The sequence below is a fragment of the Uranotaenia lowii genome, chromosome 1 (genome assembly GCF_029784155.1).
Source record: "Uranotaenia lowii strain MFRU-FL chromosome 1, ASM2978415v1, whole genome shotgun sequence".
In the NCBI taxonomy this organism is placed as follows: Eukaryota; Metazoa; Arthropoda; class Insecta; order Diptera; family Culicidae; genus Uranotaenia; species Uranotaenia lowii.
Genome location: NC_073691.1, coordinates 58,684,570 through 58,710,299, shown reverse-complemented (window position 1 = coordinate 58,710,299; position 25,730 = coordinate 58,684,570). Strand labels below are relative to the sequence as shown.

General features: G+C 36.3%; 2 protein-coding genes across 3 annotated transcripts in view; one reads left to right on the top strand and one right to left on the bottom strand.

Moving 5' to 3' along the window:
* The window catches only part of LOC129747936 (beta-1,4-mannosyltransferase egh), an 81,009-nt gene extending 59,573 nt beyond the window's left edge, over positions 1-21,436 (bottom strand). For both annotated transcript variants that reach the window (XM_055742373.1, XM_055742366.1), the window contains exon 1: positions 20,629-21,436. The gene's annotated coding sequence lies outside the window, so the exon portion shown is untranslated. The remainder of the gene's footprint in view (positions 1-20,628) is intronic.
* On the top strand, positions 4,616-6,989 carry LOC129747963 (uncharacterized). Its single transcript, XM_055742399.1, has 4 exons — positions 4,616-5,180; positions 5,242-5,386; positions 5,517-5,560; positions 6,565-6,989. Exons 1-4 carry the CDS (start codon positions 5,060-5,062, stop codon positions 6,603-6,605), a joined length of 351 nt encoding a protein of 116 aa, XP_055598374.1. The 5' UTR covers positions 4,616-5,059; the 3' UTR covers positions 6,606-6,989.
* Positions 21,437-25,730: the final 4,294 nt, after the last annotated feature.

The window sequence follows — 25,730 nt, the reverse complement described above, 5'->3', positions numbered from 1 at the left end:
CACACACACACACACACACACACACACACACACACACACACACACCTGAAATATTATAACATGGCCCACGTTACCCCACTCTCCCCTATAAAAAGTAAGAAAAAATTAAAATGACATTTTTTTTAATTTTTATCATATAACTAGCAGACCCGGTAAACTTCGTCTTACCATGTTCAACTTGGCGTCCATTTTCCATTTTTCCTAGTTTTCTTTACATTTCCCTTCTTTTCCTTTACTCGAATCGTCCCGCTTGATTCTATCAAAATTAAACCTAAGAATTTTAACTCAACGGGTCTTTTAAAATCCAATTTTTGTAACTTGTTCCATAAATAACTGTATGTTGATAATATGTTTGTTTCATTTGCTGTATTCCATTTAGTAGATTTATTTCGTTTTGTTCGAGTTCACATTCAGGATTAAACCGAAAAAAAAAATTTCTCATTTATTGGAATATATTGCTTATGAATCTTTTTTAAAATAATTAATTTAATATGTTCATTGACACGTGCGGCGAGATGAAACGCTAGGTAGAAGAATTTGTAAAGGCATGAAGAATAGGCGGATAGGCAAGCATCAGATGAGCTTCGTAGGATAAAGTTTGGATAGGTGTTGAAACTGTAAGTCTAGGGCATTCTTATTGGAAAGCATGAAAGTGTGGTGGTACGCCTTTGCCGTACAACAGACTACTCTGTATAGGAAGCGTGATCGACTTTTTGATCAACACATTCCTAAACACAGCAGGCCAGTTGGACTGTGTATTGTCAATACACAGTCAGTTTTTAAAATAGAATTTTGAATATCGGGACAATTTTTGAAGTATTTGCCGAATATTTGATATATGATATGATTGATATATTTAATAACGCAGCGCATTCCCAATTAGCTTTGGATGGTATTTTTTAAGAGCTGAAGAAATGAAACACATTAGAAAAGATTTTTTACTAACCATTTTCAAACAGCTTTTTATTCACCATCCTCATGCTTCGAAGCAGTTTGAATTAAAATCCATATTTTCACCAAAATCATTTCCAAAAAGTTTCGCCTGATACTTAAGTTATAGACTTTACACATTTCAACTTAAAATGTTCCCAATCAGCATTTGTCATGGCAATAAATCTGACGATTTTGTATACTGCAAATGAACTTATTCTAGCAAAAAATGCAAAATAATTCCTTTGAACTTTAACCCAATGAATCAAAGAAACGATTGGTTTTTAAAAGGGGAAAACATATGTTTAGATAAATTCTCCCATTATTTTAAAGATTTTAATTGAAGCATTTAGATGTTCTGATTTCAAAATTTTCTGAACATTGTTGGTGGTGATCTGCGATTTCATTTAGGATTATGTAGTATTTTTAAGATTTAATAACATTTAATTGAAAAGCAGAGTTTTTAAAATTTAATAGGTCGAAAAGAAATAATCTGTTCATGCTTCGATGGTTTCATGAGTTCATTTCAAAAAATGTAACACCGGGGCAAATGCAAACGAATATCGCCAAAGTTCAACTTTTAATTTTCTGAAAAAAAAATTTTCAAAAAAAAATTAGTTATGTTGACAAAAAGAAATATCGAAGTATACATTTGTCCCATTTATTGGGGCAAGTGAAAACACATAGGTCTTTTTCAGATGCGTTTTGGAGATAAAATTCTTGAATTGTTGATGTTTCATTGCTGAATGGCGCGTTTTTACTTATTCTACCTAAGAAATTACAGGAATTAATATAACTTTTAACACTTTCAGTTCATATTAAAAGTTCATCATAAAAATCTGCTGCCCCTGGAATATCAATCACAAAAAAACTTTTCAACAAAAAAGTGAATCAAAAGTCTCTTCAATGTAGCCAAAATATGTAAAACAAAAACATACATTTCATGTTAAGTTTGTACTTTAATTGTGTGTAAACAAACAGTAAACGTGTAAACAGTTTTTTGATAAATGATTAAAAAAAAAGTGTTGAGTTTATTTAATCAGATGGTTTTTTTGGGCCCAACAACTTTTAGATGAAGAAATAATGTATACATTTTTTGTAAAAATTGAAAGTTTGCCTTGCTCTAGTCTACTTTCTTAATTGGAAGTTCTTCCGGAGAATGCATATCCTCACTTTTTGTTATTGAAAAGTAGATTATTTCAACTTACGTTTGCAAAAAATTTAAAAGGTCATTTTGCCTTTAAAAACTTCAATCCTTTCTAATCTATTTCAAAGAACAGACTCCTGTTAAGTTAATGTGTCTAGCGTTCTAGGCGTATTGGATTATACGAAATTGAATGTAAAGCTTCCCAATTTCTTATTTTCAAACGTCCTCAAAGTGTCATTATTTCATATTTATCATTACCAAACTCATATTTTTGGACAACAATTTACTTCTTAAATTAACACGAATTAAAAATGGTTTTAGTATTTGAAATTGTTTAGGTACATGGTTTAAAAATATCAATCCTTGTCACATCTAGGCGTCATTTATTACCATGTGCTGTGTACAAAATAAGCAAGGAAAAAAACACATCTAGGTTGCATGCCACGTGCATAAGAAATATAAGTACTTGGTTGTGAAACAGGCGCCTAATTTTTAAATTTTTCCAGCGATCAATGAACAGTATGCCTTGGTTACTATTATCTTGCAACGACGTTTGCTAGCGACGCCTCGCCCATGGAGACGGAAAACAAACCCCTCAAAGAAAAGAAAATTTCTAATAATGGATGCCTGACTTTTCAATTTTAGATTTTGGCAAAACAAAATTTATTTGTTGTATTCGATCGGCAAAATGTCAATCTGACTCACATCTAGGCGTCATTCATAACCATGTGCTGTAGAAATGAGCTAGGAATCAAGAACAAAAAAAAATCACATCAAGGCATCATATCGCCACCACTTGCAATGAAAATATGCTTGGTTGAGAAATACGCGCCAAAATATTCTCACTGATCAGTATGCTATGCCATAGTTACTATCTTCTAACGACGTCAGGTGGCGACGCCTCGACCTTGGAGACGAAAAACAAACCGCCCAAAGGAAAAAAAAATCTCGAAAAAATGGAAGCCATGACTTTCATTTCATTCAAAAAACTACAAATTTAATAATTACTGACAATTGATGCTACTTTGTGTTGTTTTTATTCGATATAAACCGATTCGCATGGCTACAAAATATTCGAAAAATAATTTCATTCGAATCGTTTGGGTCATTTCGGAGGAGTAGTACTACAAACACCGTTACAAGAGAATTTTATATAATAGATGTAGAAGTCACTCGCACTCCACACAGAACTGCTGCACCGAATAAGCATATTCACTTCTACCTACTCAGTGACTGCGGTTTGACTGCTGAGGTGAATGTTTTTTTCGCAGTCGTTTGACTGCAAAATGACCGTGGACGGTAGAAGCATGAATGGAGTTTGAGCAAAGCAGGACGAATTGAACGAGAGAGGATTTCTAAGAGAGATGGAAGAACGAATGCGACACGAATGCTCCCAGTCGGGTTTGAAACGAATGGCTTGCGAAGGACCGCACAAAAAGGAATGCATGCAATTGACTGAGCCAGTGTGTTGACTGCTGATGAAAAAAGGGATCGCCTCAAGCCCTGACCAGGACTATATTTGCCTTGCAAAGGGACATGCAGTAGAACGCAAACGATGTAAGACCCGCGACGTAGTGGATCTTGTGGGTAACTCGGGTGTGTTCGAGAAGTGTCGTTTCCTACGAGTGAAGTTGCGGGTTGAAGACAAGATTTCCTCCGCAGTGGATCTCACGGGGAAAAGGGTATTTCCCTGTCGAGGGATATCCTTAGTGAAAAATGGCTTTCCGAGGCCGGGCAGGCCACATGAGTCGGTGAGATGACATCACCGTATCGTGCAGGAATGCTTCACAAACGAGTTGCGAGTCCAGGATGAGCGAATTCTGATTGGCAAGTCTTGACAGGCGGAAAGTCGTATAGCATAAAGATTTATGGTTTGTCAGCTCAAAAACTAAAACAGAAGACCGGACCATGGTCGGAGTAGACTGAACCAATTAACAGGGAGCTTCCGGATAAAATGCTTCCGACTTATGTTACGAGTTCACTAAACATCAATCGGGGAAGGGGTACTATCTCAGATCCCAGATCTCAGGTTTCATGTCTGATGTCTCAAGATCTGTGTCCCAGGTGAAACAAGTTGAGCACCACTGACTTTCACTGTGTGCTGCACGGCTAACTTTTATCCAAAACAAAAACACGCAAAACCCAAAACTTTGTAGCAGTAATCACAAATTACTCTTACGATGTATTAAAAACCTAAGCTATCTTAACGTAAGGTCTACCCACTGGCCCGTTTTCTACCGCAATTTACGAAGACAATATCCAAAACGCAAAATTCGTATCATAGCTCGGTTTCCTGGGTATCACATAATCTGGCAGCTCTTCCTGGCTGCACTGCTCAACAGGCACGAGGTTATTGCCCGGAGCACTTCAATGTCTTCTTCCGGCTTGGCCATGTGATGTCTGATCGGCTCACAAAAAAGCTATTCCAGATCTTAAACAACGGCCTTATAGAAAAACAAACATGGGTGCGCTGTTTCTCAAGAATTTCTGCAGCATCGGGTCGGTATTCGTAAGCTGCACACAAAACTTTCGAGGCTCCACTTAGCAAAAATCAGCCATTACTTTCCGTTAGCAAAAAACTGTTTTTATTATTGAGTTAGCAATTTCTCATTCCGTCATGAAAATTGCTCAACTTGAGTAAAAAAAACCCATTTGCTACTGTTTTAGCATTTACAGTAGCACGGACTCAAACCGCGATCAATTTGTTAGTTGTTTTGTTTTTCTTTTCGGTTCGAAAATAAAAGATGGATGGTTTTGTACGCGTTTTCCCAAATTATGTTGGTGAGCGAAATTTAGATACATTTAATTGTTTATAATCGTAACACAACATATATTTTGTTATTTTTCAGGTTCTAATGTTTCCCCAATAATAAGTTTTACGGATCTAGTCGCATCTGAATAGCCAACGAAAAAAAATACGACAACTTCCGAGGGTTTTAGTGTGCGTAACCGGAACTCTCGTCCCGTCCCTCTGCCATCCGGATGATTGATGAATATGGACGGTGGCTCGATGAGCAACTAACAGGAGTTGTCCCACACCCCAGATTTATCAGGTTATCGTTGGAGCTAGGTTCGCACAAGGCAAAGGAAGTTGGTGGTTGCGGTAAGTTTCCAAATATTTGTTAAAAAGATTACCGAAATTAATAGGAGTATGATAATGTCAGATGCAGCAGGAAGATCCCGCGCCGCTCGGCCCGGATCTCATTGTTCGGGAAGGAAAGTTTGGATTTTGGCACTCGATTTGATGACTGGCGCACGAGCACCGTTATCGAAACGAAGAGGACTGCAGCGGCCTCCACCACTTGTAAGGTGAGCACTTTACATGGCATGAAAAGGGAAAAGTTTAAAAAAAAAGTTTCCTCTTATTAGATGACAAATTAAATTTCAAAATTAATTTGAAAGAAAACACTTTAAGGGTTTTTTTTTTTAATTTTTCCAGGTGTTTGGACAGCTTGGGTTATTCATTGATCGCTGTATTGGCGGGTGAGTACACTTTAATATTTGTTTATTTTTGTGAGTTGATGTACCTAGAAGATTGATTTTTTTAACCTAAATGAATGAATAAGAAAAGTTTAATTGTAATTATTTGATTCTGAAGCATCAAATTTAAAATTTAAATGTGAATCTTAGTCGTCAATCTACTTTTGAAATCGGATTCTTATTTTACTTTTAAATTGGTGAGAATTTAAATTTTACTTGAAAACTGAATTTAACTTTAAAACATAATCTAACCCTGAACATGTAATCTGACTACTTTTTTTTTTGTAACTTCTTTATTTAAAATGATTCAATTTAACCATGAAGTCTGAATCATGAGCTAAAAGTTAAATTTCAAATGAAATAATGATATTTTAGTGATCAGACATCAGTAAAAATGTAAAGATATCATGTGATACCATTAAACAAGAGATATACTCCTCTGACTGACAAAATCACAAAAAAATTGAGTCAACATATAAAATTAAACCTTAAGCATCACCTACTATAAAAGTATTTTCTGAGATTTTTTATTTGTTTTGTTTCAAAGAGGTAGTGCTGCTTTTAATCCCATTTGAAACAGTATCATTCAATTAATCCTATTTATATCCTAGATGCTTTTTGTGCCTATCAATAATTGTTACTGCATGAACTAATCTTGTTTGTCGATGCATTCGTTGCCTATTGTTAACAATTGGATTGGTGACAGGAAAAACTTCGTCATGTGTGTGGTGTTGTTGAGCATTTTTTTTTAGAATTCAGGTTTTCAAGTTCTTCAACCTGACTACGAACCTCGGATTTCGATTTTTTTTAAATCGTAGTACAAATTCCTTTATCTGCTCCACAATTTTAACTGAATTTCAAATCATAGTCATAATGTATTTTTTTTATTTTTCTTATGAACATTTTTAAATTTGAATGTGTAGCTTTTTATGGTAAGATTATTGTTCTTCGTTAGTGTGTCGTTTTGTTCAAAAGAATTTTATTCTCTCTTTAACTTTGTTTTTCAGATTTGCTGATTGAATATCAGAAAACTAATCGGGCACAATGAGGTCGTTCCGGGAATGGGAATACAAGTGTAAACTCCTTGGTTTACTCAAGTGCTGTTTGAGGTAGACTCACTTATGCTTTACCACAATTATAATGCTTGCGCTTCGGGTGTACAACTGTCACACCGTTCTTCAGTTGTACTCCAAAGAAATAGTGAAAATTATACTGGCAATGGAAGCACATATCCCACGGAGCAGCAATATAATCGAAAATAAATTACAGATAATAGTTCAAATAAAGTAGTTTTTATTTTCAATTATTGGAAAGAAATCAACGGGTATTTTAAATTTAATTTTAACTCAAATTCTAGCAAACGTTAAAAAAATGTTGCTAAAATTTCAGCAAACAACGTTTTTTTTTGCTATAAAATTAGTAAAAATTTAGTCTGGACACTTTTGACTATTTTGCTAAAATTTTAGTAAAAAAAAAATGCTAATTTGATTGCTAAGTATTTAGCTGGTCAAATTTGAGCAAAATTTTGCTAAATTCCGGCCTCAGAAATTTTGTGTGTGGTTCTACCTTCCGCTTTGTTCGGATGGGCCATGAACCGTTGTGGCAGGATATTGTCGCCTTCAACTCTATCGTTGCCTAGGAGTTGGAAAGTATTAACGTCCGATTTGTGCTAACCGACTTTTTTTCGTTCACCTGTAATCAGCTTTTGGATGAACGGATGGCACGAAAGAATGGATGGAAGCAAAAACGAATTGTACCTCACAATTTAGCACCTTTTCGGGCCACGATGTTATTTTGCTTTTGTTTACTTCTCTATTTGTGCGTGTTTGACATTCCACACTATTAAATCTTAACACTGAATTTTGACTCAAATGAACCCAATCAAACTCAAAATTAAACATCCACTAATTCCTAATTATAACGCTACACAGGTCTCATGTAGGTCTTGTGATTCAGGTCTTGTGTTCCAAGTCTTGTGTCCCAGGCCTCAGGTCTCAATTCTTTAGTCTTAAGTCTGAGGCTTTGGAGTTTTGTAAATCTGGCATTGAGATCATGAATTTTCGAAGGTTCAGCATTCATATTTTGAATTTTTGACTGTCACGTTTGGATTTTTTTAAATCAGTAAGTATATTGGAAAAAAGGCATTTGATATGTGTTAGAGAAACGGCAATGATATCTTTAAGATGTGATTTGGAAGTTTTAGCAGCAAAAGTTAAAAGATCAAGAATATTTTGGTAAACATTTCTGAACTATTTGAAACTGAAACTCTCATGATTTGGCATTGAGATCCGTGAAATTTATCATTATTTTTTCTAGTGTTTGTGCTGATATTTTGAGGACTCGGCGTCGATAGCTTTAGCGCGTTGATATATTAAAGAAGATAATTTGCGATTTAAAAAAAATCCTGGAACGGCATCACGCTGGGCAAACTACTGCGTCCTTCTTTGAGCGATATCGAGGAAAGCATATACGGCGAATAATACCTTCCACTAACCAAATCTTGCAGAAACCATACGTCGAGTGATTTTCTATGATTTTTGAGCGAATCTAAGGCTTCGTTTAGTTAGTATCCGGAATCACTTATTGGGTTGCAGCGGCAGCGAAAGTGACCGCTGCTAAAAATCATTTACAGTAGTTTTTTAACATATACGCCCTCTATTAGTGGTAATCATTTCACGGTGTTTCGTGCAGTGATTCAAAAGTTTTTGAAATGCAAGCCGAGAGATGAAAAAAACAGCACACCCATATTGATAATTCGGGAAACTCAATCATAACAGTGATGAAAAGAAGGGGGGCCAAATGACTCCCTTGTGGTACACCACTGTTAATCAAGGAAGTATCGGACCTGACGTTCCCTAACTTCACGTATTGGTTTCTTTGAATGAGGTATGGATGTATCCATTTTGCTCGCGCATCGCGAAAATCCGAGCTACTCGTACGCAAAGCTGGCTAAATCGCTAGAAGTTGCCAAATCAACCGTTACAAATGTAATTAAAGTGTTTGGGGAACGTTTGTCGACAGCCAGGGAGTCTGGATCGGGGGATATAGAAAACCGGAAGCCGCTGAGACGACAAAGAGAGTTGCCGGTAGTTTCAAGCGAAATCCAAACCTTTCTCTCCGAGATGCCGCAAATAAGCTGGGTGTATCGTCTACAACCGTGCATCGAGCCAAAAAACGAGCCGGACTATCGACTTACAAGAAGGTAGTGACTCCAAATCGCGATGATAAACAAAATACGACGGCCAAAGCGCGATCCCGGAGGCTGTACACGACGATGCTGACGAAGTTTGACTGCGTGGTAATGGACGACGAAACCTACGTCAAAGCCGACTACAAGCAGCTTCCGGGACAGGAGTTTTATACGGCAAAAGGAAGGGGATAGGTAGCAGATATTTTCAAGCACATGAAACTGTCAAAGTTCGCGAAGAAATATCTGGTTTGGCAAGCCATCTGTACCTGTGGCTTGAAAAGCAGCATTTTCATAGCTTCCGGGACTGTCAACCAAGAAATTTACGTGAAAGAGTGTTTGAATAAACGTCTGCTGCCTTTCCTGAAGAAACACGGTTGTTCCGTACTGTTTTGGCCGGATTTGGCATCTTGCCATTACGGTAAAAAGGCCATGGGGTGGTACGCCGCCAACAACGTGCAGGGTGTTCCCAAGGACAAGAACCCTCCCAACACGCCAGAGCTCCGCCCAATTGAGAAATACTGGGCTATTGTCAAGCGAAACCTAAAGAAGACCAAAAAAACTGCTAAGACCGAGCAGCAGTTCAAGGCAAACTGGCTTTCTGCGGCAAAGAAGGTGAACAAGGTGGCTGTACAAAATCTGATGCAAGGGTTAAGCGTAAGGCCCGGCAATTCGGATTTGGAAAAGCGGAAGCCTAACTGAATATTTTTCCTGTATTTTATACTGATTAAACTAGAAAAAGAAATTCAATATGATTTTTTAAATAAACGATTTCACCGATCTACACGCGTTTTCCCTTGACCAAATTTTGACCGTATCACCCTTTATGCATTTTGTAAATATTTTGAAAAAAGTTCTGAAACCTTTTCTAAATTGTTTGCATTTTTAAAGCAGTACGAAACATTTTTCGGTATCAAACCAGATTTTCGTTTGAAGTTACAATACTGGGGCCATCTAGCAGGCCAAGGAACGATTTCAGTTCCCAAGGTTTTGAATCGAAAACATAATCCTATTTTTGGACCACCCTACTTAAACAAGCCAGGGGACTCATTTTAACTTCTCTCGTGTACTTTCTATTCAGCATTTTGTAAACTTTCAATGCTCAATGCTGGGTACATAGAAGATTAGGTACCGATTTGTTATAGATATGGCATTGGTATTTGGTAGATAGGCCAGACATCTGCTAGATTCGGCAATGATATCTGTAAAATGTTGTTGGGAAGATTGGGCACACAAACTTAAAGATTTTGGTATCAATTTCTGAAACACTTGGTAGTGAAATCTTCATGATCTGACATTGATACACCCACAAATCAGACTATACTCCAATAATGAACTTCCTTGGAGGTGGAATTATCGGTTAAAGATTCTATGCCGGATTGGCATCAACAAGATTTCTAATAACTGGCATTGTCCTCCCAGCGCAAACGCATTGCATATGTCTGAAAGAAACCAAATAAAATATATCCCATATCTTAACACAAGACAAAGTAGGATGGATACAATCATCCAGCGAGGATATTTTCAAGCGCTGTGTGTATATGTAAACCAGCATTAGAAAAAAATCTTTGTTTCCTACCGACGCGACAGCAAAAAGCCACAAGCCAAGATGAGCTGTGCGTGTGTATATATAAACCGGCCGGCAATAAAAAATAGTTTCTCATCTCATCCCTTTCCCATCAAAAACAAAGGAGGATGAAAAAAACACCGGTCAAACGGCAGACGGCCAATGCAGTGCGTTTTTTGTAATCGACATTGGCAGACTATGACAATGAACTTACTTTTACTAACTGACTCAGATGGGCCACTGGGTAAGATATTGGACTGGCAAACCGAGATTAGGTGTTGCAGTGAGTTCGATTCTTACTATTTTTTTTTTGGGAAGATTTATCCAATAGGATGAATATCCCATAAAGTGTTTTTCTTGTTTCGCTCGAATGTAGTGTTCATGCATCATTTTGCTTGTGAGCTCGACTCTTTATGCAAGTAGGCTTTTCCAATAATATCATCTTTGGTACAGTACACACAAAATTTTCGAGGCCGGAAATTAGCAAAATTTTGCTCAAATTTGACCAGCTAGAAACTTAGCAATCAATTTAGCAATATTTTTTAACTAAAATTTTAGCAAACGAGTACAAAAGTTAGCCGCCGCAGTTTTTACTCAAATTTCTAGCAAAAACCGGAGAAAAAGATTGCCCGGATCCGTAATTTCATGTTTCTTTATTTTTTCTCTGGAGAATCAGGGGAATGTTTGAATATTGAATAAAATACACAAATTTCATTCACTTATAATTTATTTTTCACATTTTTTATATTTTTTTCACATTTTTCCTATTCTGGGAACGCACCTACTGGCGAGCGAAATGCCATGCCACCTTCGTCAAAGAAAGCACCGGGGTGTTTGCCGGATGCAGCTTGTTGAATTTCCAGTTGTGGTCCTTCTTCATTACCGGCCTGTGGCGCGCTTCATGTTGCGGTTTTATCCTGGTAGAAAAAAAAAAACAAACACAAAAATTAGAAATTGAGAAATTATAGAATCTGAACACTTTAAGATCAGACCTTACCCTGTAAGCATCCGGTGTCGATTCAGCTACCATTTCGTTGTGGAGTTTGCCACCACAAGAACCATCAGCAACGAACATCCGGAACCGCACTTAATCGCGACAGCTTTTTATTTTTCTCCCTACTGGCGCGGCGGCTGGTGTCTGTGAACAAAGCGGCTGAAAAACCTTCGTTTTACTAAAATCAAGTAAAATGACTTTTTTTATTACTAAAATCAAGTAAATTTAGCTTTTTGCTAACTCAACAGTAAAAAAATATTTTTGCTAACGGGAAGTAACAGCGAAATTTTGCTAAGTGGAGCCCCGAAAGTTTTGTGTGTACACTTCTCAGCGCATTTTCGGCACAGAGATTGGCTAAACAGGCATTGGATTTTTGCAACCTCTTCTTTGGGTGTAAATTGAAGATTTAGCATTGAAAACTTGCGAATTTGGTTTTTATTATAACACACGAATTTTGCCTCGTATCTTAAAGAAAAGGTCTTGAAATCTTTTGAAGATTAGGAATTTTTCCACTTTTTTCCTGGAAAATTTAAGTTGACAGTTTACCAGTAAATAAATGTACCTTTATTTTTTTTTCTATTTTTTCTTCCGAACACTTTATTTGTCTGTTTCAGGAAACAATTAAACCTCATGAAAACGATCAAAATATCCCATATGGGACCGTTTCATTTGCGTCAAGTGCTTATTCAGCGCTACTAGCCGGATCAGTTATGTGGTGTGAGTGTATCACTAAATATATCTCCTTCTTCTGCGCTTACATTTTACTCCCGCCGAGACATGAACCAAACCAATTACCAGGCGCCTGGTTGGGAGGCAAAAAAAATAAACATTTTTGCACCATTTGACGCTCCCGCCTTCTCGTATCATTTGGTCTGGGAGAAGCGCTTCGCAGAGGGAAAGGAGTGAGCGCGAGAAAAATCACGCTTTATCACATGTATGAATATTTCGAATTCCGAAACACGCCCGACCGGCATGGTGTTTCCTCCTGGCTTAAAGTTCAGCCATTATCTTGCTGGGCAACTGGTAGCAGTAACCGCAATCGGGAGATAAAATTATGCATGCTGATACCTAGTACAAGGAATACCTACTATGAAAAAGTCAAAAGGTTTAAACAAGATCACGAAACAACATTGAAGAGTGAGTTAGATTTTCACTAAAATATCGGTGACCTCAAAAATTTAACTAGCAATAATTGAACTTTCCATTTTCGCAGCTATGAATTATTGAACACCTGTTGAAAAAGTAGAAGAGCAAGATTGATGCTAGATAAATGTCAGACAAGATCACACCTATGCCTGTAGAGACGGCGAACATCCAAAATCAGTCGCAGAAAACATTTAATCTATACAACCTCTTAGATGAAACCCTTTTATATATCTACATACATATATAGATAAAAAAAAGTCGTTGGGACTATCCCTCTTCAAAGAATGTTGGCACTGATCATAGTGAGGAAGGTTGGGAAAAAAGCTTCATAGGAGAAATAGTACTAGGTAGGAAGTTTTATTTTTAGATGGGGTTTTCCCGTTTTCGTGAGATAGCAGGTGAATTTATTTGGAGGGCAACGGCGGGGGTAATTAAAAAAATACTATTTTCCTATGGCGCTTTGTGTAAAACTGAAATGTCTTTCCTGTAAGACACAAAGCAATTAGTCAACAATTTCTTCAGGGTAGTCTTTTTTTTGGAAATTCCAAATAAAATTTTATTTATATTTTGTAACAAAATTAACCAGTAGTGTATTGACTGTTTTCGAAGACATTCCTACCAGTATCTTCTTTGTATATAAAAATGGATTTCTGTTTGTCTGTCTGTTCCCTATAGACTTGGAAACTACTGAGCCGATTTGCGTGAAACTTGACAGGTGGGGGTATTGGAGGCAGGAGAAGGTTCCTTTTATGGTTTGAGACCCCTGCCTCTCTCATCAAGGGGGCGAGGGGCCTCCCAAACAAAGGACAATTGTTTGCATAACTCGATAACCAATCAATCAAATGGTATCAAATTTGGCATGAAGTTGTGTTTGGATACGAGGAATGTTTTTACGAATATAAGGTACCTCTCCCTCCTGTCAGTGGGGAGATTGGAAGGAAGGAGTGGTGCTACTTTACATTTTTTCACATAACTCGAGAACTAATCAAGATATTGGAACCAAACTTGGCATGGGAAGGTATTGGAACACAAGAAATGTTTCTATGGTTATTTTTTAATCTTCCTTTTTTCAGCGGAGATAAAGGCAGGGAGGGAAGGGGCTTCTGTACATTTTTTATTGCATAACTTGAGAACTATTTAACCAAATGAAATAAAATTTGTCTTTGAGGAGTACATATTCGGGTACGAGAAAGGGTGCTATGAATATTTGATTCCCTACTTTCCTTTTGGTGGAGAGATAAAAAGGGGGGAGGGGGCTCCTTTACATTTTCCAGCATAATTGGAAAACTTATAAAGCATATAGATATAAATTTGGCATGAGAAGGTATTTGAATACGAGTAATGTCTCTATGATATTTTGAGAACCCTTTGTCCTTCCTCTGGTGGAATTTTATGGTGAGAGGGTGCACTTATACAATTTTTTACATCACTCGAGAACTTATCCAGCATATGGAACCAAATTTCGCTTGGTAGCGTATTTGAATATTTGATATTACTACCTCCTTTCAGTGGGGTGATAGGAAGGAGAGAAGGGGGCTCCGTTGAATTGTTTTCGCATAACTCGAGAACTAATCGAGCAAATGGAAACAAATTTGACATGGGGGGCATTTGGATACGATAAATGGTTATATGCCTCTTCGAGACTCCTTTCTCCTTCAACTGGGGATAAAGTTAGGGAAGAAGGGAGCTCACATTAAATTGTTTTGCATAAACCAAGAACTTATCAAACAAATGGAACCAAATGTGACATGGGAAATCATTTGGGTATAAGAAATGGTTCATGATAATTTGAAACACCATCTTTTCTCCATTCTTTTTTCTTTTTTGAATACATTGGAAATGGGGAGGGGGTCCAACATAATTTTCTTGGTATAGAAGTAATCAAGTAAAAAAAATAAAATTTGACATTGAGTACAAGATATGTTTCTATGGAATTGTACAGACCCGTCTGCCTTGCAGTGTGGGGAGGGAGGGACGGAGGTGGTTCCATATAAATGTTGATGTATTGCTTGAAACTTATCAACCAATATAACCAAATTTGATATGAGAGTTTTTGATTACGAAAAAATGGGATCCCTACCTCCTTCCACCATTTGCGGATAGAAAGCGGAAAGGGGGGATTCCATACAAGTTTTTGGCATAAACCGAGCACTTATGATACCTACAAAAAAAAACAAATTTAAATAACTTCTTGAAAAATCATTTATTTTCGGAAGGTGTTGCAACGCACACCGGGTCAGCTAGTCTATATATAAAAAAACTGAAATTTTTTGAAAGCAAGTATCAATAAAATACACTCCAAGAAATCAACTAGACCGCTTCACTTTAACAGAAATTTGATATGTAAATATTTTGATCGACGAGGTCACATTCTCTACGACACGAGTCAATACGTTCTAAGTGAAGTGTTTTCGTTTCACACATCATAAGTGGTGTTACCCTCGATGACTTTTTCCTTCCCAATTCTGCTCAAACAAACATATAGTTTGCTCCGTCAATGTTGAGCTTTTGAATTGGTTTATACCGAGGCCAGATGAATTTCTTAAAGGTGTACGAACATGAAATACGTACCATCATCTATGGGTTTCTTTGAATGAAAAACAGTATTTAAAATATTTAATGTGAAATGTTCTATTTCGTTTTACTTTAAATCTTACTGTAGGAAAATTGAATTTTAAATAAACATTTTCTTTGGAAAAAGTTTGATAAAACATTTCAGATGAAATCAACCGCTTTTACTGGGACGAAAAGGGAGAATGGAAGTCAGAAATATAAACTCCTAAAGTTCGTTCGTCTTAAATTGTTCATAATTTATTTCTGTATATACATTCTAAATAAGATGATTTTTTGCGAATGTCGAATGACTAGTGATGAGTTGGTTAAACTTTGTTGCAAAGCCGATTAAAGAAAACTTACGATGTCTAAAACTACTAAATGGCTTATATAAGATAACATTTTATTTAGTAAGACTTTCAACAGTAAGACGAAAGACCCACACAAAGAAAACGATCACCCAATGAGATTGTTCGGAGTTAAAACAGCAACTTCAAATTCAAGCAACTTCAAAATCTGAATTGAAACATATTGACCCCTTGAAAAAAACATTAAATCCAATGTGATTGGCAACAATAAATTTATTCAATGTATTTGGTAGCAATTTAAACAAAAGCTAGAAGTGTTCAACATGAAAGTTTATTGAAGAAAAAAATCGCATCGAGTTTGAACTCATCTGTTGTTCGCAGCCGAAAGTTTGCCAAAATTTTCGGCCAAGAAGAGAGGGCCAATTTCTGCGGTTTGTTGCAACTCGTTTCTCCAAAAAAAAATCACAGCCCCAGTCAGCGGTCAACTGGGCCGATCTTCGTAAAAGCACAGACACAAAAAAGTCGTCACTGGAGTAATGCGTTGCTTGTGTTGTATACCAGGTATGCCTGCTCTCGTCTACCTATACGGAAAGCAGCAGCGAATGAAAGTTTGTTTTTCGGTCACGCTTCGATCTACATGAAATTCCTACATAACCGCATAAATTCCTCAACCTGCCGAATTGCACATTGCGATTCATTTCGGTTGATAGCGGTTGATCTTATTTTATTATTGTTGTTTTTTTTTTTTCGTTGGTTTGGTCAAGAGTTTACACACGGAAAGTGATTTTGTGGGTTCATCTTGCAGCAGTTTGCGGCTACTCTGGAGGCTAACTTAGATGAAAGTAAAATACTAAACCACACTATAATGCCATTATTGATAACTACCTCCTAGTTGTATTGACGCTCTTCCTTGTTTGCTCACACATTCACATTAATTTGGAGAAAAACGTTACCCGAAGCTAATTAGAGCATAGAGTAGTGTTGTTCCATTTTAATTTATTACAAGACGACAATTGATGATTTAGACAGAAAAAATCTGTCAATACTTATTTAAACAAGACTAAAAATCTGCAAATATGAAAGCTCTAATCATGATTTTTCAATAATTTCATTTATTTATTTACGTAGTTTTCCGAATCACTACATAACTTGATGAACATAATTCCTAAAATTCACTCGGTTCATGGCAATCACTCTCCAATTTCTCGGACATCGCACATTCGCCAGATCACGCTCCACTTGGTCTAACCACCTAGCTACCGGATTGGTAGCGAACACCTGTTTTGCAGGACAGTCGTCCGGCATTCACAACAACATGTCCTGCTTAGCGTATTCGCCGTATTCACCGTAGAGTTGCACAAGTTCGTGGTTCATTCTTCGCCAAAGATGGTTTTTAACACTTGTCGCTTGAATACTCTAAGTGTACGCAGGTCCTCCTCGAGTAATATCCATGTCTCGTGCCCGTAGAGAGAGAACAACCGGTCTAATGAGCGTTAAGTACAGGTTACATTTTGTGCGAGGGCTAAGTCTTCTCGACCGCAGTTGCTTGTGGAGTCCATAGTAGGCACGACTTTCGCTGATCATTCGTCGCCGGATCTCACGGCTGTGAGATAGATAAATTCTCGACTATCTCCAACTTATAGCCGTCGATCGTGACCTTGTTATTACTGGACAAGCGGGTTCGATCGGTCTCGGATCCGCAGGTCATCATTTACTTCATCTTGGACGTATTAATCATTAACCCAATCCTTCCTGCTTCGCGTTTCAGTTTGCGGTAGATCTCCTCCACCGCCGCAGATGATCTGCCGACTATATCAATGCGGCTTTTAAGTCGATGAATAGATGGTGCGTAGGGACTTTGTTTCACGGTATTTTTGGAGGATTTGCCGTTATGTGAATATCTGGTCTCCGGTGACCGTCACTTCATGAAGCCTGGCTGATGAATTTCAACGACTCATCGTTGAGAATTTCTTAACTTCATCGTTGGCTACGCCGGCGATGAACCACCCCACATCGTCTTAGTTTCGTGCATGTGCATTGTTAAGGTGTTCAACGAAGTGCTGCTTCCACTTTTTGATCACCTCGCGATTGTCCGTCAGGATACCTTCGTCTTTATCCCGGCACATTTCGGCTTGCGGCACGAAGCCTTTGCCATATGCATTGAGTTTCTGATACAACTTTCGTTTTTCTTGGAAAGGATGCAGTTGCTTCAGCTCTTCCTTTTCCAGGAGACGCTTTTTTCCTGGAAAATTCGGACTCGCTGCCACTTCTGCTGCTGCTTCTTTCCACTTCTGCCACCCACGCGGCGTTCTCATCATCCATTACCCTTCTACACTCCTCGTCGAAACAGTCATTCCGTCGAGTTCGTTCCACATGCCCAATGACGATCTCCGCAACGCTGTTGATGGCTATCTTGATGGTATCCCAACAGTCCTCGAGAGGGGCTTCGTCAAGTTCGCCCTCTGTCGGCAGCGCTGCTTCGAGCGATTGCGCGAAGCCTGTATCGACCTCAATAAATTATTATTTTTATGAGACCATGGTTTATCGACTATAGATAATTGTCATGATAAGACTCTAGTGTCAATTTACTTCGAGTATTTTCAGCAGAAGTAGTTTAAATCTTCTGAAACAGAGCAGAATTCTTAATACCTTTAAAACTTAATATGTTTTTGTCATTTTCAACAAGTTCAAGACTCAATCCACTTGAACAGTTTTCTACCAAGCAGAAGTCTCAATCGATTTTCAGAATTTACAAAAAAGCTAAAGTCTTATTCCACGGTACTATTTTTTCGGAAGGGAAGTCGGAATTCCCTTCCGTAATTTTCGACAATCAGCAATCTGGAAATCGTCATTCTTCAGCAGAAGTCTCGATCCATTTTCATCTTTAACGACTAATAAGGAGTTTTTGCTGTTATAATATTATCCAAGCTAGGAACCTCAGTCTGTTTTTGTCATTTTCAACAAGCATCAGACTCAATCCACTGTTACAGTTGCCTGCAGAAAATAAATCTCGATCCACTGTACAAACATCTTCACAAGACAAGTATGAGTTCTTTCTCATCATTTTCAACAAGCTGGAGTCTTAAACAGCTTTCTTTGTATTTAACAAGCAGAAGTCCGATCAATTTTCATCTTTTTCTACTAGTAGAACTCTCAATTTGCTCAAAAAATCTACTATATCAGTATGTTCTGCAAATTTCAACAAACAGAAGACTCTATCCACTTGTAACAGTTTCGGTCAAGTAGAAATCTCAATCCACTGTACTAAAGTCTGAATCCTTTCTCATCATGTCCGAAAAGCAGGAGTCTCAATCAGCTTTATTTAGTTTAGTTTAGTTTCTTTATTCAGTTTTATGTATAAACATTTACATTTTTTATTTTATACTCCACCGGTTACACCGTTTTAGGAGTATATCCAACAAACAGAAGTCTCGATCCATTTTCATCTTTTCAACCTAGTATGTCTCTTACATTTCTCTTAAAAAAATTCTCCTAGCTACTCTGTGTGTTTTTGTCATTTTCTACAAGCAGCAGACTCAGTCCACTGTAACAGTTTTCTGTCAAGCAGATGTCTCAATCCACTGTACTAATTTTTATTCCGAAAAAAAGTCTACACGTCTCGAAAATTTTTGGACAAAGAAATTTCCCTTTGTTTAATCAAAGGAATCAACCATTAATTTTTCTATTATTTCCCCAATAATATAACTCTAAATTTGCTCTAAAGATATTCCTCTTGCTAGGAATCTCAGTGGTTTTAAACCTTCTCAAAAAGTAGAAAACTCAATCAAATTTAATGGTTTCCTGCCAAACAGAAGTCTAATTTAACTGTACTAGTTTTGCCACAAGAAAAGCCTGAATCCTTTTCATCATTTTCGTTAAGCCGAAGTCTCAAACAACTTTCTTTATATTCAACAAGCAAAAGTCTCAATTTATTATAGCTTTCCCCACAGTGAAAACTCTCAATTCGCTTATAAAATGTTTTCATAGCTAGGAATCTCAGTGTTTTCGAGTTTCAATTTAGCCATTTTTTGCCAAGCAGAAGTCTCCATCCATTTGAAGTATTTCAGAAAACGCTTAATAGTCCTATTTCACAGTACCGATCCCATTCGATTTTGGCAACACGCCCGTACATTTTGTGTTGCCGAAATCGAACGGTTTATCATTTTGTTTTTCGGTTATTTTTACAAAATTTTATCAAAAACGTTATTTGTAGTCAATTTCCGACCATTTGTAGTCATTTTAAATTTTTCCTTCATGTTTTTGATGCATTTTGCACATTTCCTGATTTGTTTTAATGTTTGTTTTCTTTTTCCATATTTGCTGTTTTTGTCATTCTTCATCATTTTTTACTTGTTTTTTTTTGTCATAAAAAATCACTTTAAAAATCTTTGGTTTTTTATTGTTGCTATTTATCACCATTTTAGAACATAAAAACGTTTTATGGTGTTTGTCTCAATTAAATTGGTCTCGTTAAAACGAAAACTAAAAGGAAATGTTGTTTCTAAAAACCGTTCGATTTGGCACATTTGCCAAAATCGGATATTGCCAAAATCGAATGTTGCCTAAATCGAATGTTGTCAAAAAAGAACGGGGTCTGTACATATTTCACCATAAAAGAAGTCTGAGTCTCCTTTCACATTTTTAAACAATCAGAAATCCTCTTCCTCGATTTTCAAAAAGGAGAACCACTTTCATCAATTTTAACAAGCAGAAATCCGCTGTAGAAAATTACTTACAAGTAGGAGGTTTCCTCATTTCAAACAAGCAAAAGTCTCAATACAAACAAGATCTCATTCACGTGTATCATTTAAAAAAAATCAGAAGCCTAATCCTTGTGAAATGTGCTGAAGTCTCAATCCGCTTGGTTTTCGTCGAGCAGAAGTTTCAATCCGCTCTAAGAATTGTAAGCAGCATAAGTCCTAAATCGCTTTCATTATTTTCAACAAAAAGCAGTCTCAATCCACTAGAAGTATTTATTATGAGATTTTCGTTTTCTTATATAAATTTCTACAAATTTTTTTAGCTGTTCCTTGACCCTAACTATGATTTTATATCGATGGGCTGACGTTAAATCAATAAAGCACAATTGCACAATTACAATTAGCTGTTTGACTCACAGAGCTTACAAAGTGCAAACAAGCAAAAAAGATCACATGATTTCTACACGACTAAAGAGAAAAATAAATGCTTGTATTTAGGGCACTTTTGGGTATGCTAGAATATGTTTTGGAATAAAATAGTATACCTACGTTAGAAAATTTAAAACCAATTTGATGAAAAATTACTAAGGGATACGTGGGGATATCAAGCACATACCTCTAGATGCAACAATTCACCGGACAGAATACTTGCTTCGGCCGCAACACACCGAATTTAATGTCAGGGTGACAAGTGACGAATTCCTTGGTCTGTTGAGGTGCAATGTGTATTTTTATCTACACAATTTCGTAGATGACTAACATTCGGCAGAATATTTAAAAAAAATCCCTACTGTAGCTTCACTTTCTACATAAATGAAATAACCACCACTATGCAGTTTTCTTTTGCCTTTTCCTTTACACAACTGCAGAAGCACTTGAGAAATCAGAACCGCCCATTCAAGCGCTTTTAAAATAATTTTCGCTCTTCACCTACCAATAGAACCAACTTTATCCTTAAAAATCGTTATTCCTTCCGGAATTCTAATGCACTATTTTTGCAGGAATTTCAGGCCCCTGCTCGAACAGAATTTGCATCGAAGAAGGCGATGCCCCATCAGCTAGCGAGCCATATCTCGCAAGACCTAACAGCAGAGGTGAAATCGATCGATAATTTTTTCCCTTGCGTGCTTCTACACCAAGTCGGGGGTTTCGCGAGTCAAAATTTTCCACCGGAAGACAACACCTTTGATATAACAGCTTGCTGGTCGCACCCAGATCCTCCAGCATCCGCAACGAAAACCGAACGGGCACCAAAGATTCGCGGAATACGGGGACGTATGATTCAAAACCGTCGTGATACCTTTTTCTAGAAACGAACACACGCCACACACGATAGAGCTTGGCTGGCCCTCTGGTCGAGTTTTTTGCTGCGGCTGACTGGCTGACTGGTGCTAATCAGTTTTGATGTGAAATTTTCAAAAGCAAGCGGCTAGACGAGGCGTTGTTCTGCGAATGCACAAATACCACTGAAGGGCGAACACTGTGCGAATCAGGGTTGTCAGATGGTTTTTTAAAAAATCTGTATCGGCCTCATGAAAAAATCTGTATTTATCTGTATTTGAACTTTAACGACCAAAAACTTATATTATTGTTTTCTATGTAAGCTTATCGCTTAATATGCTATTTGGAAATCAGTTTTGATGGTTTTAACGTATTCATTATTCACAAATTGACAATTTATTTCATTAATTGAACTTTATCTAGAGCAGGGGCGAGAAAGTTATTGAAATCAATTTTTCAATTCACTTAAACTTCTTCGCAAACATTCGTTCTTCCAAACATAGACATCATTTGCATCACATTTTTCCTTAAAAACGTACGATGCACAAACACGTTTAACGCCTATCCATATATTTATCATTTTTATCTTAACTGGCGGTATCTACTCATTACTTTCTTTAAAAGTCTTCAGGAGCTATGTATCTATATCACAGCAATAACTAAGAAACTAGAGCCCGAATAGCAAGAACCATGGTATTACATTCATTTTCCAATGAATTCGAAGGTTACCATGTATTTCATAGTAAAAAGTACATCCTATAGCTTTTAGTACAAAAATTTACGCATTTCCAAATTTTCGTGTACGGTTTTGACAGCCGCGTCAACTTTGTTTTGCTCAAACCATTTTCGGTCGGCATATTCGTCATCAACATTTTTCGATGGGTTTTCGGCAAAAATATTCAACAATCTAGTGTTGATATGATTCAATCGGTAAGTTGTATCGAAGCTTGGAATAAAAAATTCATTTTTATTTTTTTTTTCTCAATTTCAGCGACATAATTCCTTCACACAAGGCTTCGAAGAAGTGGAAACAAGAAATGCGAGCTCCAAAGCATTCCAGCTGGTGGTCGACGGAAACTACCATCTTTCCGTGTACAGTGTTATTATTAAAGGTTTTTATTGTGAAAATTAAAATATGTTTTATTCAGAAATAAATATTATATAAAGAAAATTAAAACGACAATTTTATTATAAGATCACGAAATAACATTAAATTTAATCTTCCTTTAAACCATGTAAATTCGTTTAAAAACATCGAATTTCACAGTTTCCTTGAGCAAATTTGGAAGCTGTAATAACCATCCATTTCATAGTTTTGTGTTTTGAAATGTATGGAAAAAAGTTGATTTTTTCATGGTTAAGTTGCTTAACAACCCCCTTTTTTCATGGTAATTTTGGTCTAAACCGTAAATTTCACAGTCGAAAACGATGAACTTGACAGTGCATTCAACGTTTCTTGTATCATGCTATTCATAGTGTCAACCATGAAATCCATGGTAATGTGAACATGAAATTCATGGTTTTTTTACTATGTTTTTCTATTCGGGAGATAAATTTTTTTCATTTTTGTGGTTCAAATTCACTGATCTAAATTTCGGTTTTCTGTACGTATTTCCAAAAAAATCCACTGTTTAAATTGACCCTACGAAGCCCTGATTTTTTTTCCCTGCAATTCGCGAAAAACATTTTTAATATAACGTGTCAACCAAATTTGCTGAAATCCTGGGAATAACAAAAATTTCACAGATTCCCAAGCAAATTATAGGAGAGTCTACATTCTTTATTGTTTTTTAGCATTTATTAATAGATTTTATTAATTAAACTTTAGTGCCACTGGGAAAAGATTTCGAAGACCTGTTGAAGAATATATCTTAACGTTTTGAATATGAACCCGAATAGCAAGAACCATGGTATTACATTCATTTTCCAATGAATTCGAAGGTTACCATGTATTTCATAGTAAAAAGTACATCCTATAGCTTTTAGTACAAAAATTTACGCATTTCCAAATTTTCGTGTACGGTTTTGACAGCCGCGTCAACTTTGTTTTGCTCAAACCATTTTCGGTCGGCATATTCGTCATCAACATTTTTCGATGGGTTTTCGGCAAAAATATTCAACAATCTAGTGTTGATATGATTCAATCGGTAAGTTGTATCGAAGCTTGGAATAAAAAATTCATTTTTATTTTTTTTTTCTCAATTTCAGCGACATAATTCCTTCACACAAGGCTTCGAAGAAGTGGAAACAAGAAATGCGAGCTCCAAAGCATTCCAGCTGGTGGTCGACGGAAACTACCATCTTTCCGTGTACAGTGTTATTATTAAAGGTTTTTATTGTGAAAATTAAAATATGTTTTATTCAGAAATAAATATTATATAAAGAAAATTAAAACGACAATTTTATTATAAGATCACGAAATAACATTAAATTTAATCTTCCTTTAAACCATGTAAATTCGTTTAAAAACATCGAATTTCACAGTTTCCTTGAGCAAATTTGGAAGCTGTAATAACCATCCATTTCATAGTTTTGTGTTTTGAAATGTATGGAAAAAAGTTGATTTTTTCATGGTTAAGTTGCTTAACAACCCCCTTTTTTCATGGTAATTTTGGTCTAAACCGTAAATTTCACAGTCGAAAACGATGAACTTGACAGTGCATTCAACGTTTCTTGTATCATGCTATTCATAGTGTCAACCATGAAATCCATGGTAATGTGAACATGAAATTCATGGTTTTTTTACTATGTTTTTCTATTCGGGAATTGTTATTTACCAAGTGAAAAGACTGAATTTGTCAACGTTTGGTATAACATCAGAGATCATTTCAACAGATTTTTTTGAATCAAATACAAAATTACAATACAGGGTTTTGTCATGAATGTAAACATTTTCGTAGATGGCGGAAAGAATTAATGAAACATAAGCTATCAAAGAACGAAAGAACATAAGCCGTAAATATCATGAATTTTTCGAAAAAGATACAACGGCTCACCGACAGGACTTGAACCTGCAATCTCCGCTTCAGTACAACGGCGCGTTAGCCAATTCCACCACGGTGAACGTGATGAAACCGGCGAACCCGAGCAATCCAGCCCGAGCAGGGTTCGCCGGTTTCATCACGTTCACCGTGGTGGAATTGGCTAACGCGCCGTTGTACTGAAGCGAAGATTGCAGGTTCAAGTCCTGTCGGTGAGCCGTTGTATCTTTTTCGAAAAATTCATGATATTTACGGCTTATGTTCTTTCGTTCTTGATAGCTTATGTTGCTTTAACCCTTCATTTCATGATTTTTATTTTTCCTTAAAAATAATTTTTTACAATTGGAAATGATGAGTACATCAAGAAAAAAAAAATAAAATAAAATACGATTTTTCACTTTTTCCATACATTAATTGTTGCAAATTTGTTACTTTATGAAACGAAGGGTTAATTCTTTCCGTCATCTACGAAAATGTGATTATTTTCAGATACTAAGATGTACCAAACAATTTCATAACATCAGTATTGATGAATGTAAAATTTTTTTCCGGCACTTTTCATGCTGAGTTTTAATTCAATTGCTAACGAAATTAGCATTTTTTTTTCAATTTGATAAAATAATAATGTTTTCAAAAAAATTTTTTGCTGAGTTAATTTATCATACAACTTTATCTTTGACAAAAATATGAAAACCATCATTATGTGCACATAAATATTCTTTCGATTTTTTTTTAATTTGCGTTTGCCGACTTTCATTTAGTTATCGTTTTTGAATTTAAAAACGCTCAAGAAAAATTAGGAAAATTTTATTTTAAATAAGAATAAACTCCAATATTTCATTTCTGACAATGATATTGCACTTATCCCTTTGAAAAACACATTGAATGTTACATTTCTGGAAAAAAAAATTATCAATATGAATGATTGAGGGATAAATGCAAACAGAAACACGTAAATTACATATTTAAACGAGTCATCGCCGTATCAACTGTTTCTGGTTTATTGGCTGGTATTTAATGATATCTAACGAATTACCGCAGGCAAAAATTGCGAAAATAATTCAATTTGGAAAGGCTTCGCGGGCCGCAAATTGCTCATCTCTGATCTAGATTGCTAAGTTTTTTTTGTTAGATATAAAATTATTATTAAAGGCTAATTAACTCACACCAGATGAAAACATGCAATTTTGTTGGCCGCAACCTAACAACCTTAGGACAAATTTGAAAAGTTTGTCACATTTGAATAGACTTTTGTTGAGAATCTTTTCATTTTAATACAGAAAACTTTTAAACTATGTTTTTAATTGTCTAAATCGGAAGGCAAAATGCTTAAGATTTAGCTCAATGATTTTGAGTTATAATTCTAATGAATTAACCATATAATTATGAATGTTATTCTGAATTCAGAATCTCATTTCTTTTTTCTAAATTTTCCCAACCTTATTTCTGAAATATT